Below are 16,564 nucleotides of genomic sequence, written 5' to 3'. Positions count from 1 at the left end.
ATGGGAACAGTGTCCATGCTGAGGATGCTTTCCTAGGTCCTAAGGGTCGGGAGTGGGAGGCCTTCATGATGATGAGATGAGAGTGTGATACTGAAATGTCCACAATATCCATTGCAGTGATGAGTCTCTCCAGCAGAGACTGCCTCTTCTGCTGCTGCCTGCCTGATGTAAGCCACGTGTTGGTACGAGCTGGTGAGATGGAGAGTGCTGAACGTTGTCTGATGGAACAACTTTTTCAGGTTCAAGGTGTTATGGGAGGGGAATGCCTTAACTTGCTGTCCTTGTGTAGCAGTGGGCTTCCATAGTAGTCTCCACAGCTGTACATTTTGCCATGCTGGTTCCTCGCTCCTCCTCAGGTGGGATTTACAAGGATTTATAATCTTCAGGTGCTCAACTTCCTTTACTGGAAGTAAATCTTTATGTGCTGTAATCTTTATGTGCTCAACTTCCTTTACTTGTGCCCTGCACAGGTGGCCTCGGGAGAGGTGGTGTCTCCTGATGTCACATGTGGATGGTTCTGATATCTGCAAGAACACCCTAAAACCTGCATGATTAGCCCAGTTCATGTGGTTCAAGTTGTCCCACATGGTTGACACTGTGAGTACTGTTGTGCTGTGGCCCTTGCTGTGTTTTCTTGAGGAAACCAATCCGTGTGGACTGGGATCAGAGCTGTCACAGCTCTAGTCACAGAATTTTTATGAACTATAACACCCAGCTCTGTGGCATTTCCACCTGAGCTTGCTGAAAAGGAGCAAAGCCTTCATGCTGAAGATCACATAGCTGGAAAGAGCCTGCCAGATGCTTTTAGATATTCCATATATCTTTTGTGGTGGTCGTGAAGGAAGATGTGGAAGTACAAGGGCCCGGATCACATACAGAGTGGGGTTTACAGACAGGGCATGTTGCCAGGGTTGAGAAATATTTGATATTTTGGCAGTGATCCTGTGTGTGGGACTAAATAAGGCCTGGGGCTGTGTGATGGGGAGGGTGAATTTGAGTGGGGAGGAATGTTGCCCCAGGAAAATGGAGATGCTGAGTAGAACACGGTCTGTGTCATTGTGGAGGAACTAGAGAATGTCTGGTTAGCTGTGAAGATCTCATTTCCCGTGCCTGGTGATAGAGGATGCCAATAGAAAGCCTTAAGAAAATACCCACCACGTAGTGCTGCTCTTCTGGCATCCTCTCAGGACTTCCAGCAGTTTGCAGTATTGTTACTTTCTGTTGTCCCTTTGATATTAAATTTAATGAGATGACTTGCCATCCATGCCTTTAATCATTTGTCTTTGATGTGAAATTTTCTTGGTCAAGCAGAAGATTTTTTGAAATTTGTGTCATTCTGCCAGCCTTTCTTGGGACATTGCATCAGTCATCTCCCTGGTCTTGGTCTTGTAGCTGGCATTAAGAGACGCTGTCCCTTAAAACAAACACTCCTGGTCCTGGAGTTTCTTTTTCTGTAGAAGCAAGCAGCGATGCCACAGGTGAGTTACTCCTACCAGAAGAGGCTGTGTGTGAGACAGGTGTAGTTTAGTGCCTGTTCAGCTGTGGTATCTTCATGTTGGATGGACTGAATATTGCCCGAACTGAAATTCCTGTAGGTTTGGAGCATCACTGTGTGCTCCCATTCGATTCTGGTGGTGCCTGGCACAGGGTGAGATGGGGGCAACAAAGACAGATAGAGAAGTGACCTTAATGCTTTTCTAGGAGTAGATGTGTTGGGCATGCAGAGGATGCTTCCAGTGACAATGCCGTGGTGAATTTTAGAATTGTTCTGCAGGTGAAAAATCAGTAAGGCCGAGTTGCTCTTCATCAAAGTGATTGAGACATGTGGTGTCATCATGGTTTTCATTATGCGCTTCCCCCCCCACACACAATTTTTTTTTCTTTTTTCTTTTTCTTTTTTCTTTTTCTTTTTTCTTTTTCTTTTTTCTTTTTCTTTTTTCTTTTTCTTTTTTCTTTTTCTTTTTTCTTTTTCTTTTTTCTTTTTCTTTTTTCTTTTTCTTTTTTCTTTTTCTTTTTTAATTATTCTCTCTCTGTGTCTCTCTATCTCTTTTATTTTTTTTCTTCCTTTTTTTTTTTTTTTCCCTTACCCCAGCATTCTTGGAGAATTATCATGCTGGACTCTGCCGGGTTTGATTTTGCAAAGGAGAGACTCCCTTGGGTCACTTAGACTCTGGAGCCTTTTTTGTATTTGATGTCTGAATGAGCGGACTCCACTCTGATGTAGCAAAGCTGTTCTTTATGATATGATTGCTTTGTCGATTTATTTGTTGTGTCGTTGGGATGACTGGAGGCTCCAAATGTGGCTCTGATCCTGAAGGCAGAGGAAGCCCTTTTGCTAAAGGGAGTCTCTGTGCTTTACGACGTGGTGATGTAACTATTTTAAAAATATTTCCTTAAGTGGAAAACATAATAGAAGATACAAGGATGGCAGTGACCGACAAGGGGAGAAAAAGACTGCACAGAGAGGAGAAAAAGAAAAAGCAAAGAAAAAAAAAAGAAAAATGGAGAAGAGAAAGGAAAAAGGACAAAGAAGAAGTGGAATAAAAGAAGCAATGGAAGGAATTGTTGCAAGAAAGAAGAATGAGAACTTTTTCCAAAGGACATGTTCATTGAGAGTATTATATAAATATTTAAAGGAATATTAGTCAAGGAAATAGAAGGACATAAGAAAAGAAAATGAGAAGGACGAGGTAAAAATATGACAGTTAAGAGCATGAAAACGACATAGGGAAAGAGAACCAGGAAATAGAAGGGAAACAGAAAAAAAGAAGAGAAACAATCGCATAAAAAAAGGAAGAAGAAAACGATATATCAAGGAAGGCGACTATACAAGCAGAAAGTAACACAGAAAGGGAGCAAGGAAGTAACAAAGAAAGAATAGAGTGGAAGAAAAAAGCAGGAAGATACAGGACCTGAGCATCAGACACCGACCTTACGTTTGCACACTGAGCAGAGTTGGTCCCTACCAACGTTTCTCCCTGTTGGAGCACCACACCCCGGTACTGATATACCATAATGATCACTGATATGCCATAATTATCGCTGATATACCATAATTATCGCTGATATACCATAATTATCGCTGATATACCATAATTATCGCTGATATACCATAATTATCGCTGATATACCATAATTATTACTGATATACTTTAATTAGTGCTGATATACGTTAATTAGCGCTGAGAGCTCCGACTTTGATGGTCTCCAGCTCGGCGCAGGAGGCAATTGGCGAATTACCGGCCGGGGTAGAGAAGAGCAGATATTGGAAAGGAAGGGAAAATGGCTTAAAGATTAGGAAAGGGCAATAAATCAAAAAGATAGTGATCACGAAACGCAACAACAGAAAAGAACAGGAAAACGATGAAGGAAAGGGTACGAAAGAGACGGGAAAGGAACACCATTGAACAACAGATAAAAAATGGAAGGAAAAAAGAAATGAGAAGAGGAAGGAAAGAAAAGAAACCTATGCAAGCAAATAGCAAGCACGAAAAGAAATAAAAATAAGAAGAGCCGAGGAACAGACAGCAGAGGGCATGGCAGTGACGGGTTGGAGACACAGGGGCTGTCTTGAGCGTGTGGGGCGGCGGAGCAGCGCACGGTGTCGCTGCAGGCTCAGGAACGGCGTGCGGGCGGCTCCGCCCCGGTGCGGCGGAGAGCCCGGCTGTGAGCGCGGGGGGGCGGCGCGGGCCGGGCAGCAGAGCCGCTGCGTGCGGGCGGCGGCGGGAGCCGTGCGGGGCCCGTGCCGGGGCCGGCACCAACGGCGGCCACAGCGGCCACAGCGGCGGCGGCGGCAGCGATGGGCTCGCGTTGGTGTGCGGCGCTGCTGCGGGTGCTGGTGCTGCAGGCGGCCTGGGCGCTGGCGGGCGGGCAGGTGCGGTACTCGGTGGCGGAGGAAGCCAAGGCCGGCACGGTGGTGGGCCGTCTTTCGCAGGACCTGGGGCTGGAGGCGGGCGAGGCGGAGGCGCGGCGGCTGCGGCTGGTGGCGCAGGGCCGGCGGGCGAGCGTGGAGCTGAGCGGGGCGAGCGGCGCGCTGCTGGTGAGCTCGCGGCTCGACCGGGAGGAGCTGTGCGGCAAGAGCGCGCCGTGCGCGCTGCGCCTGGAGGTGCTGCTGGAGCGGCCGCTGCGCGTCTTCCATGTGGAGCTGGAGGTCACCGACATCAACGACAATGCCCCCATCTTCCCCGCCGCACGAAAAAACCTCAGCATCGCGGAATTCACCACCCTGCCGGGGTCTCGTTTCCCGCTGGAGGGCGCATCGGATGCGGATATCGGAGCGAACGCGCAGCTCTCCTACACACTCAGCCCCAGCGAGCATTTCGCGCTGGATTTGCACCGCAGTGAGGAATACCGAGAATCCCTGTTTCTGGTACTTACGAAATCTCTGGACCGCGAGACGACTCCCGTGCACCGGTTGGTGCTGACGGCGAGTGACGGGGGCCGGCCGTCCCTGACGGGCACCATGGAGCTGGAGATCTCTGTTTTGGATGCAAACGACAATCCGCCCCAATTCAACCAGTCCGTGTATAAAGTGCAGCTGCCGGAGAACGCTACAGAAGGGACGTTTGTGGCGAGGGTGAATGCGACGGATCCGGATTTGGGAAGTAATAGCGAAGTGACATATAGTGTGAGCAGTACTTTTCCTGAAAAGGGGATAAACATTTTTCTTTTAAATGCGAGGACGGGTGAAATTCATCTAGCAGGCACCGTGGACTATGAGGACATTCGTTCGTATGAGATACAAATCGAAGCAACAGATAAAGGGACGCCCTCGCTATTGGGTCACTGCAAGGTGGTGGTGGAGGTTCTGGACGTGAACGACAACGCGCCCGAGGTGCGGGTGACGTCGCTGTCGGTGCCGGTGGCGGAGGACGCGGCGGTGGGGACGGTGGTGGCGGTGCTGAGCGTGTCGGACCGGGACTCGGGGGCGAACGGGCGCGTGCGGTGCTGGGTGTGGCCGGCGTCGCCGTTCGGTGTGGAGGCGACGTTCTCGGGCTCGTACTCGCTGGTGCTGCGCGAGGCGCTGGACCGGGAGCGGGTGTCGGAGTACGAGGTGGAGGTGCGTGCGGAGGACGGCGGGGCGCCGGCGCTGCGCGCCAGCCGCGGGCTGCGGGTGCCCGTGTCGGACGTGAACGACAACGCGCCGGCGTTCGCGCAGGCCGTGTACACGGTGCTGGCGCGGGAGAACAACGCGGCGGGCGCCGAGCTGGCGCGGCTGTGGGCGCGGGACCCGGACGAGGCGGGCAACGGGCGCGTCAGCTACTCGCTGTGGGAGGGCGGCGCGGGCGCGCTGTCGTCGCCGTCGTCGTGGTCGGGGGCGGCGGGCGGCGGGTGGCGGCCGGCGTCGAGCTACGTGTCGGTGGACGCGGAGAGCGGGCGCGTGTGGGCGCTGCAGCCCTTGGACTACGAGGAGCTGCAGGTGCTGCAGTTCGAGGTGCGCGCGGTGGACGCGGGCGAGCCGCCGCTGAGCGGCAACGCCACGGTGCAGCTGTTCGTGCTGGACGAGAACGACAACGCGCCGGCGCTGCTGCCGCCGCCCGCGGGCTCGGCGGCCGAGGCGGGCGGCGCGGCGGCCGAGGCGGCGGCGGCGGGCTGGGGCTCGGGCACGCTGTGGGCGTGGGCGGCGTGGGGGGCGCCGGCGGGCCAGGTGGTGGCCAAGATCCGCGCCGTGGACGCCGACTCGGGCTACAACGCGTGGCTGCGCTACGAGCTGCGGGAGGCGCGGCCCAAGGGCCCGTTCCGCGTGGGGCTCTACAGCGGCGAGGTGAGCACGGCGCGGCCGCTGGACGAGGCGGACGGCGCTCGCCACACGCTGCTCATCGTGGTGCGCGACCACGGCGAGCCGGCGCGCTCGGCCACGGCCACGCTCAGCGTGTCGCTGCTGGAGGCGGCCGAGGCGGCGCTGGCCGCGGCCGCGGGGTCGTCGTCGTCGTCGTCGTCGTCGTGGCGGGCGGCGCCGGGCGCCGAGACGGGGCCCAGCGGAGCGAGTGCGGCCACCAACGTGTGGCTGGTGGTGGCCATCTGCGCCGTGTCGAGCCTGTTCCTGCTGGCCGTGGTGCTGTACGGGGCGGCGCGCTGGGCGCCGCGGGCGGCCGTGCTGTCGGCGCCCGGGCCCACCACGCTGGTGTGCGCCAGCGAAGTGGGCAGCTGGTCGTACTCGCAGCGCCACAGCCGCAGCCTGTGCGTGGCGGACGGCGCGGCCAAGAGCGACCTCATGGTTTTCAGCCCCAACTTCCCTCCGCCGCCGCCCGGCGCCGCGCCCAAGGACCCGCAGCCGGAGCCCTTCGCTCTCCTCCACACGGTCAGTGCCGATCCCTTGCTCGCCTTTTCTCTTTCTCTCCCCACTCTGCCGAGTGTCCCCCGCCCCCTCTGCAGTTCCTGCTCTTACCGTGGCTCCGCCCCCGCGGCCTGAGGGCAGCGTAATTTTGGCTGGATCTTAGAAATCGTATCGGCATCCTTGTATCTGCCGCAGCGCCCTTGCCGGACCCTCCCAGCTGTTCCTGAGCTGGGAAATGTCTTCGGGCATCCCGCAGCAATTAGGGACCTTGGCTGTGGTTTGTTGCTGTTGTGGTTTGTTGCTCCGAGTGCGAGTTTTTCTCTCCTGTGTTTGCCCTCCCGCAGACAGCAATCCCTGTCGATTGTGATCAGAGGCGCTCCGAGGTGTCAGCTCTGCAGACAATGGTTTCTCTTGCTGATTTGTAGCATTTTAACCCGAGTTTGCTGAAGGAGGTGAAGGCAGGCACGATGTAGAGGTCACAATCTCCCAGGCACCATGTACCACTTAACTGGCTTTACTGACTGCTGATTGTGCTGATATCAGCATTGTCAAAACCTCTGCCCTCTTCCTCCTCGGTGCATGTGACGTGCTGAAAGGTTACAATGGAGGCCTCAAGGTTTTCTTTCTCCTGGTATAATTTTTCCACATTGGTTCTCTGTGCAGAATGATTTTAGTTCCCAGGAAGGCTTTACTGGACTTTTCCTGTGTTCTTTTCCCAGGGTGTTGGTTTCCTAGATAGCAACATAAACTGTCTGTGCAGAGATTGGAAATTCAGGGTCGGTGTAAGAAAAGGAAATCTTTTTTTCCCATAACCCCCTCCTCCCTCAAATCATTCTATGTACTTTTGTTCATGGCTGGAGATTGACACTTGCCTGTCACAATGTTCTTTCAGTATTTGTATCACCAGTGGCAGAGCTGTGAATTATCTAGAGACATTCTCTTACAATCCACACAAACATCCCTGTATGGATATTATCCCTTACACTGGTGTGGCCATCAGCACTTGTTTCTTTCTCTCAGATGAGCTCATGGAATCAATGCTCATTGTCATTAGAGATCTCCTGACACCGTGTCTACAAACAGATGTCCAACATTTCAGGGGAGTAGCAGAACTTGCAGGTGATCAGGATTTCCATGCAGAGTAGCTGAAGCATTAGGAAACATGAAGGGTCATCTACAGGGAGTCTGCTGAGCACAGCGTGTGCAATATCAGCTGTCAGGGGGTTTGTGCTGTCATTGATGGAATGGTTGCAGACTTGCATTCCTGAGTGGAGAACTGGCATGACAGACACTGGCTTGTTGTGATATTCTTGGAATATTTGTATCAGGAGCCACGTCCTTTCCAAAGCCCTGGAACGTTACCAGCAAAGACAAAACTCAACCAACGTAGCAGGCACCAAAATCCCTAATAACAAGACCTAATAATAAAACCTGAAACATGAATTCTCCTCCTTTGTGTTGGAGTGCTTGTCAATGATTGAGTTACTCTATCACAACATGTAATCAATGCCACTGTCATTTGGAGTTATTCTCACATCACACTTCAGAAGGAGTAGAGTGCTGGGTGTGCTCTATATGACACCATCTCTGTTTTTTTTATGTTGTTCCATTGCTGGCAATATTCTGCCAAAGCTGCAGTGAGGCCTGAGGAGGTAAAGGAGGCAGTGAGGGGTTGCAGAGGTGAATGTGGCTGTGGCATTGTGTAGGCCCTGGCCAGTTCCTGATATCAAGGTTAATCTTGAGAAGTGAGATTTGTCTGATGGAACTGAAGGTCCCTGGCAAGACCTGCACCATGTGATGAGACAGTCCTGTAGGTACCATTTCCTGTGCTGTTACTGTTGCTGACTGCTGATCATGCTGGTATCTCATGTGGTTTGTTATGAAGAGCTCTGTACTCTTCTCTGACTCTCCTCCATCGGAGAGGTGATGAGAGATGACAATTGTGACTTCACTGATCTCTCCTCATGGTGTAGTTTGTCTCATTTGCTTGGCACAGCAGAGTGAATCAGGGAAGTTCTTACACACTTTTCCTATGTTCTTTCTCCAAGTATGTTTTCATTCTATTTACCAGTAAAAAGTGTGCAGGCAGAGGAGCGTGATCTGAAGTTTGTTTCTCTTTTTTTTGTCTTGCCCTTCTGAAGTGGATTGCATCTGGATTGTCCAGTGAGGTGGCATGATCATACACCGTCCTCATTTCGTGTTATGTTAATATTTGCATCAAGAACCAGACCATTTAAAAACCATTGGAAACCCCCTTTTTAAACAAACAAACAAACAAAAGATACACAGCCCTAAAAATTCAACCCATACCCAACACCACCTTTTCCTGTGCAGTCTGTACCATTGTTGGCACTGATGTATTTTTCAGCACTTGGGTTGCTCTTTCACCCCATGCTGTCCATGGCCATTGCCTTCAGAGTTATCCTGACATCTCCTCTATAAACAGTATTCTCCAAAGTGGGTGATGTTTCCCTCTGAGACTGGGGAAGGCCCAGGAGATGAGGTGAGCATGGCAGTGGTGCTGAGGAGGCCCTGACCATGTCATGATATGTGTGACCATGTCATGGGTGACGTCCCAGTCAGTGGGAACTGGAAATCCTTGGGAAGACCATGGGCTGTGTCATAAGAAGACAAGAATTGGAGCTGATGTTCTTGACTTAAGAACACGTCCCAGAGCAGGGAATGGGGGATGCCTAGAGAGAAACACGAGTCAGGATGGGCCCAGGCTTCCTTCCCAAGCTCCATTCCTGGGCTCCTAAAGGTATGGACTTGAAGGCCTTCTGTGTATTGGGTGAATTCCATGTTAGTTCAGTTCCCATCATGTCCTTTGAGGTTATGAATATTTCCCACCAGAGACAGTCCCCTGTGCTGCTGCCTGCCTGAGGCAGAGCAGGCATGGGTCAAGAGGGTGTGGCATGCAGACTGCTGACTAATTCCCAATGAACTTTTGGATTCCTGTTTTGAACAACCGTTTCCAGGAGGGTAGCACTTCGGCCTCCTGTCCTTGTATGGTGGTGCACATCTATAGTAGCTTCCACAGCCACAGATCTTCCCATGGTGGTCCCATGGTCCACCTCAGGCTAATTTTTAAGGCCACATGATAATGTGGATGTCATTTTTGGGCATTCAACTTCCCATAGCTGTGGGCTTGAAACTTTACCCCTGGTAGAAGTGATGTGTCCTGCAGTCACAGGTGGCTGATTCTGGTGTCTGACATGCACACAAAACCCTGCACAGCAGCCCAGCTGAGGTTCTCTATGGTACAAATTCTCCATCCAGCTGATATTATGGGGTGTGCTTGTGTTTGGCATTTGCTCTCCTTGTCTCCAAGTGCAAACTCCATGTGCACTGGGGTGACACCTGCCACGCCTTTATGTGATAAAGTTCTTCAAAAGTCAGTTCTCATGTTCTGTGGTGTTTCCACCAGAGATTGCTGAAAAGGCATCAAGCATGAAGAATACACAGATGAGAAGAATGTGCCAGACAGGGAGGGGCTTGATAACCCTCCAGATGTTCTTTATGCCAATTGTGAGGGAGGGTGAGGATGGGCAAAGGACATTCCTATAGAAGGATTTGTGGTATGGTGACTGAGAGTCTGCAGGTGGCACAAGGCATGGCCTGGGCATGTGTTGTGATGAGGATGACCTTCAGCAGGGAAGGGTCTTGCCTGAGGGAGATGATCTGTAGAACAGTTTGTGTCCTTGGTGCAGGACTGGAGAATGTGTGCTTAGGTGGAGTTGCCATTCCCCAGGGTGTGGGACAGAGGATTCTAGTAGAAAATGTCAAGGAGAGGCTCCACAGACATTACTGATACCTGGGATTTCTCCAGTCCTCCACAAGTTCTGCATATCCGTATGCCCTGCTGTTCCCTTCATGCATTTCAATGCAGTGGAATGGGATTATTTGCCTTTCTTCTCCCTTCTTACCAAACTCTTACAGTCTTGTTTTTCTGTCTGTCCTTTTAGCAATGTGTTGGTAATACCAGATACTGTGGGATACTGAGTTTTGGCAGCTGTCCCGTTGCAAACATGTGGGTAATTTTCTATCAGTGTGTAGGATGACTTTTCCATGCTCCTGAGCTGATGTTGATGTTGAGACAATGTCCTTCCTCAGCTTTGTGGTGCCCGTCCCCCACGATAGGAGTGCGCTCTGCTTTGCCCAATGATTTCAAGGCTTTTGTAGAATGCATGTTATTATTTTCTATCCGTTGTTCCCAATGGTCTCTGTTAGTGGTAGAACCAGTTTTGTGCTCTGGAAGTTCTTCATTTGTGAAGAAGCAAGCAGTGATGTTACAGGTAAGTCCCTTCTGGCTGAAGAAGATGAGTCTGAGACGCAGCTGTACCTTTGTGCCTGTTTAGTTGTGGTGTCTTCATCTTGCATGGACCGAATGTGTCTGGACTGGGAGTTGGACTCAACAATCCTTGTGACTTCCTTGCCACTTGAAATAGTCTAGAATTGCCAGACTGGACCACAGTCTGCTCTCATTTCTTTCCTGCTTCTTGCAGCATGGTTTGGGCAGTTGGCAGCAAGCACAGATGGAGGAGGGCCTCGAATGTATTCCTCAGAATAGATGTGTTGGGAGTGGAGGGCACGTTTTCAGGGAAAATGCCGTGGGTTTAGGTTGGTATGTATTTCTGGGTGGATCATGGTGTTGAGTGAGAGGTATTCCTTGGGGGCCAACGCCTCTGAGTATGGAAGTTGTTGCTGTGTTTTTCTGGCATAGCTTTCCTGTCACCCTTGTTTTGAACACTTCTCTAAGGCTTCTGTAATGTTCTTGATATTGGAGTCCCAATTTTTACTTTTTCACTGTTCGTTCTATAAACGATTGCAATGATTTGCTGTCTTTCATTGTTTACATATTTCTAAGAGGGAGGAGAAAGTTGATTACCAGTAGGGTTGACCAATGCGGTTTGAGAGGTGGAATTCCATCCTCTGATCCACAGGCCCATAAGAAATATATAAATTGAGTTTTGAAAATAAACTCGGCCCTTTTTCTCCTGCTTTGCACACCTGTGTGTGCTTGTGTGGTTCTTTTCGTGTCATCGGTGACACTCACCTGCCTGAGAGGAGAAGCAAGAGCTTGTCATTCATCAAGCAGGTGGAACATGAGTTAGGAAGAATAGCTCTTCATTGAAATACGTGAAGAATTCTTAGGAACTGTGGTTGCACTGTGCATTTTCAGTGTTCGTGGCAGAACGGTGTGCTGGGCTGGGATGCATTGGAGTTCCAAATGGAGAGAATTCCGTTGAATATTTGTGAGTATTACAGCCTGTTTGCACTGATGCCAAGGAACTTGGGGACTGATGTTCTGATTCCAAGGGAGGTGTATTCTTTTTCTGGTGTAGTACAGCTGTTCTTTGTCACGTTTTTGCCTTGCTGTGTTATTTGCTGGTCCAGGGTGGGACTGGAGTGTGAGGAGTGTGGCTTTGTTCCTGATGGGGAGGGAAGGGGAGAGGAGGTGTAGGGACAATCTCTGTATTTGACTTTTTCTGGAGGAAATCAGGACAGTGGTTCCTCATCAGGAGGCCTGTAAGGTCCCCATGAGCACTCCCATCAAAGGGCAGGTCTCTGATGCAGGAAGGGGATGATGTAGACATTTAGAAAACATTTTGGTAAAGGGAAAATAAAAAGTATGGATGCAAAAGAAGAATCAGTGAGTGTATTGTGAGCCATGAAAGAGAAAGAAAAGAAAGTTAAGTAAAGGACTAAAAGAAGAGATAGGCCAAGTTGTCTCTGCAAGTAAAAAATCAAGTTAGGAAGAAAGAGAGCAAAAAGGAAAGAAGAGATGACAGAGGAGATTATATGCACACACCAACATTATCTCTGCATGCACCAACATTATCTCTACATGCTCTGTGCAGTCGAGGACCTCTGTATCCTCGGTACTGAGGAACGCTGAACAAGCCTCGATGAGAAGTGATGAGGAACAGGAATCAGAGGGGTTTTGTAATGGTGTGGCTGCACTCCATGGTGAGAATGATGTAGTCATGTAGAAAATAGTGTATTAAAATAGAAAGAGAGTAGGAATGGAGGGAAGAAGGGACAGCGAAGGAAGGAGAGAGAAGAGAAAAAAGGAAAAGAAAAATTGAAAGGAATTAAAAAGCAGTGGAGAGAGAAAAAAGGAAAGATGAAATAATAAATTAATTTGCAGGATACAGCGATTTTATCTCTGTAAACAAAAAGATGGGATGAGGTGGGGGAGAGAGAAAAAAAAAGAAGAGAAGAATAAAGGAAGGCTGGTGAGAAAGAGGAGAAATAATGAGGGGGTAAGTAAAGGAGAATACCTGGATACACCGACGCTCTCTTCTAACGCTGAGTGAAGTTGGTCTCCTGTGATCTCCCATTCGCTGCTGTCCCTTGCGGAGGAGATGATGCCCCGTAATTGGAGCTCCTGGCTCCGTCATGGAGTGCCTCGATCGCGGCGTCCGAGGTCACTGGCAGCGTTGGAGCAGAGTTACAAAATTTAAAAGAATAGTAATAAAAGTGAAAGAGCACTGAAAATTGGACATGCGTTGCAAGAAAAAGGAAGAGAAAGAAGAAGGAAGTAAAAGAGAAGGAAAAACAAAGAGATGGAGGCGGCAAAAAAAAAAAAAAAAAGGTAAAAAGAAAAGAAAAACGTGAAAAAGAGAATGTAAAACGATTAAAAATACCGAACTGGAACATAAGAGAAGAGAGATGGAAAAAGTAGAATAAAGAAGAAAAGGAATATGAGGAAGTACGTTGAAAAAAAGAAAAAAAAAGGAGAGAGAAGCAGAGAGAGAGATACAGAGAGAGAGGAGCAGGACACAGCAGAGGAGATGTCCATGACGGAGAGAAGGCAGCGGCGCTGTCCGGAGCTGACCAGCACGCACCGACCGTGTCTGTAGACATTGAGCGGATTTGGTTCCTAAAAGCCTTGGTTAGAGCAGCACTCCATCAATGACATTCTGTAATTAGCGATGATGGTTCTGCATTTCACGACCTGCGCGGTGCCAGAGAAAACTGACGACCTTCCAGTGCGGCTAAAGAATGCAGGATGGTGGATGGAGATGGGAAACGAATGGAAAGAAAGGAGACTGGCATAACAAGGACGAAAAAAAAGACAGACAATGAAGAATGAGAGAGGAATGCAAAGAAAAAAACAAAGAAAAAAGAAAAAACAAAGGGGAAAAAAAAAAAAAAAAAAAGAAGAAAGAGAAATTAAACATGACCGAAAAGAGTAAAATGCAGAAAGCAAGAAAAATGGAAAAGGCAGCAAAGAAAAAGAGAGAACAAATAAAGGATTACTAGGAAAGAAAGAGGTAGATATAAAGCAAAAAAGGCAAGCAGGACAGCACGACACAGCAGAAATCACACCCATGGTGGGGCGGAGGCGCTGGCGCTGTGCGGAGCGTGTGGGGCGGCGGAGCAGCGCACGGTGTCGCTGCAGGCTCAGGAACGGCGTGCGGGCGGCTCCGCCCCGGTGCGGCGGAGAGCCCGGCTGTGAGCGCGGGGGGGCGGCGCGGGCCGGGCAGCAGAGCCGCTGCGTGCGGGCGGCGGCGGGAGCCGTGCGGGGCCCGTGCCGGGGCCGGCACCAACAGCGGCCACAGCGGCCACAGCGGCAGCGATGGGCTCGCGTTGGTGTGCGGCGCTGCTGCGGGTGCTGGTGCTGCAGGCGGCCTGGGCGCTGGCGGGCGGGCAGGTGCGGTACTCGGTGGCGGAGGAAGCCAAGGCCGGCACGGTGGTGGGCCGTCTTTCGCAGGACCTGGGGCTGGAGGCGGGCGAGGCGGAGGCGCGGCGGCTGCGGCTGGTGGCGCAGGGCCGGCGGGCGAGCGTGGAGCTGAGCGGGGCGAGCGGCGCGCTGCTGGTGAGCTCGCGGCTCGACCGGGAGGAGCTGTGCGGCAAGAGCGCGCCGTGCGCGCTGCGCCTGGAGGTGCTGCTGGAGCGGCCGCTGCGCGTCTTCCATGTGGAGCTGGAGGTCACCGACATCAACGACAATGCCCCCATCTTCCCCGCCGCACGAAAAAACCTCAGCATCGCGGAATTCACCACCCTGCCGGGGTCTCGTTTCCCGCTGGAGGGCGCATCGGACGCGGATATCGGAGCGAACGCGCAGCTCTCCTACACACTCAGCCCCAGCGAGCATTTCGCTCTGGATTTACAAAAATCGAATGAGCGAAATCTTGTACCCGAACTTGTTTTAACGAAATCTCTGGACCGCGAGACGATTCCCATTCACCGGCTGGTGCTGACGGCGAGTGACGGGGGCCGGCCGTCCCTGACGGGCACCATGGAACTGGTGATCTCTGTTTTGGATGTTAATGATAATCCGCCCCAATGCAACCAGTCCGTGTATAAAGTGCAGCTGCCGGAGAACGCTACAGAGGGGACGCTCATAATGCGTGTCAATGCCATGGATCCGGACGAAGGAAGTAATAGCGAAGTGACATTTACCGCGACCAGCTTTATTCCCCCGAGTGGACGAGATGTGATTTCTGTCAATCCCAAGACAGGGGAGATTCACCTCACAGCAGCCCTGGACTTCGAAGAAGTCAGTGTATTTGATTTTCGTATTGAGGCCAGAGACCATGGGACACCTCCATTGTCGGGTCACTGCAGCGTGGAGCTGGAGGTGCTGGACGTGAACGACAACGCGCCCGAGGTGCGGGTGACGTCGCTGTCGGTGCCGGTGGCGGAGGACGCGGCGGTGGGGACGGTGGTGGCGGTGCTGAGCGTGTCGGACCGGGACTCGGGGGCGAACGGGCGCGTGCGGTGCTGGGTGTGGCCGGCGTCGCCGTTCGGTGTGGAGGCGACGTTCTCGGGCTCGTACTCGCTGGTGCTGCGCGAGGCGCTGGACCGGGAGCGGGTGTCGGAGTACGAGGTGGAGGTGCGTGCGGAGGACGGCGGGGCGCCGGCGCTGCGCGCCAGCCGCGGGCTGCGGGTGCCCGTGTCGGACGTGAACGACAACGCGCCGGCGTTCGCGCAGGCCGTGTACACGGTGCTGGCGCGGGAGAACAACGCGGCGGGCGCCGAGCTGGCGCGACTGTGGGCGCGGGACCCGGACGAGGCGGGCAACGGGCGCGTCAGCTACTCGCTGTGGGAGGGCGGCGCGGGCGCGCTGTCGTCGCCGTCGTCGTGGTCGGGGGCGGCGGGCGGCGGGTGGCGGCCGGCGTCGAGCTACGTGTCGGTGGACGCGGAGAGCGGGCGCGTGTGGGCGCTGCAGCCCTTGGACTACGAGGAGCTGCAGGTGCTGCAGTTCGAGGTGCGCGCGGTGGACGCGGGCGAGCCGCCGCTGAGCGGCAACGCCACGGTGCAGCTGTTCGTGCTGGACGAGAACGACAACGCGCCGGCGCTGCTGCCGCCGCCCGCGGCCTCGGCGGCCGAGGCGGGCGGCGCGGCGGCCGAGGCGACGGCGGCGGGCTGGGGCTCGGGCACGCTGTGGGCGTGGGCGGCGTGGGGGGCGCCGGCGGGCCAGGTGGTGGCCAAGATCCGCGCCGTGGACGCCGACTCGGGCTACAACGCGTGGCTGCGCTACGAGCTGCGGGAGGCGCGGCCCAAGGGCCCGTTCCGCGTGGGGCTCTACAGCGGCGAGGTGAGCACGGCGCGGCCGCTGGACGAGGCGGACGGCGCTCGCCACACGCTGCTCATCGTGGTGCGCGACCACGGCGAGCCGGCGCGCTCGGCCACGGCCACGCTCAGCGTGTCGCTGCTGGAGGCGGCCGAGGCGGCGCTGGCCGCGGCCGCGGGATCGTCGTCGTCGTCGTCGCCGTGGCGGGCGGCGCCGGGCGCCGAGACGGGGCCCAGCGGAGCGAGTGCGGCCACCAACGTGTGGCTGGTGGTGGCCATCTGCGCCGTGTCGAGCCTGTTCCTGCTGGCCGTGGTGCTGTACGCGGCGGCGCGCTGGGCGCCGCGGGCGGCCGTGCTGTCGGCGCCCGGGCCCACCACGCTGGTGTGCGCCAGCGAAGTGGGCAGCTGGTCGTACTCGCAGCGCCACAGCCGCAGCCTGTGCGTGGCGGACGGCGCGGCCAAGAGCGACCTCATGGTTTTCAGCCCCAACTTCCCTCCGCCGCCGCCCGGCGCCGCGCCCAAGGACCCGCAGCCGGAGCCCTCCGCTCTCCCCCACACGGTCAGTGCCAATCCCTTGCTCGCCTTTTCTCTTTCTCTCCCCCCTCTGCCGAGTCTCCCCCGCCCCCTTTGCAGTTCCTGCTTGTACGGTGGCTCCGCCCCCGCGGCCTGAGGGCAGCGTAATTTTGGCTGGATCTTAGAAATCGTATCGGCATCCTTGTATCTGCCGCAGCGCCCTTGCCGGACCCTCCCAGCTGTTCCTGA

The 16,564-nt window shown here is 53.6% G+C and overlaps 2 protein-coding genes across 2 annotated transcripts; both read left to right on the top strand.

Moving 5' to 3' along the window:
* Positions 1 to 2,113: 2,113 nt before the first annotated feature.
* On the top strand, positions 2,114 to 6,427 carry LOC134558923 (protocadherin alpha-2-like). Its single transcript, XM_063413261.1, has one exon. The coding sequence runs from the start codon at positions 3,800 to 3,802 to the stop codon at positions 6,410 to 6,412; it is 2,613 nt and encodes an 870-aa protein (XP_063269331.1). The 5' UTR covers positions 2,114 to 3,799; the 3' UTR covers positions 6,413 to 6,427.
* Positions 6,428 to 10,630: 4,203 nt separating this feature from the next.
* LOC134559057 (protocadherin alpha-8-like) lies at positions 10,631 to 16,564 on the top strand. Its single transcript, XM_063413521.1, has one exon. The coding sequence runs from the start codon at positions 13,863 to 13,865 to the stop codon at positions 16,470 to 16,472; it is 2,610 nt and encodes an 869-aa protein (XP_063269591.1). The 5' UTR covers positions 10,631 to 13,862; the 3' UTR covers positions 16,473 to 16,564.

This window comes from Prinia subflava, chromosome 16 (assembly GCF_021018805.1).
Source record: "Prinia subflava isolate CZ2003 ecotype Zambia chromosome 16, Cam_Psub_1.2, whole genome shotgun sequence".
Classification (NCBI taxonomy): Eukaryota; Metazoa; Chordata; class Aves; order Passeriformes; family Cisticolidae; genus Prinia; species Prinia subflava.
This window is presented reverse-complemented; position numbering and strand designations above follow the sequence as displayed.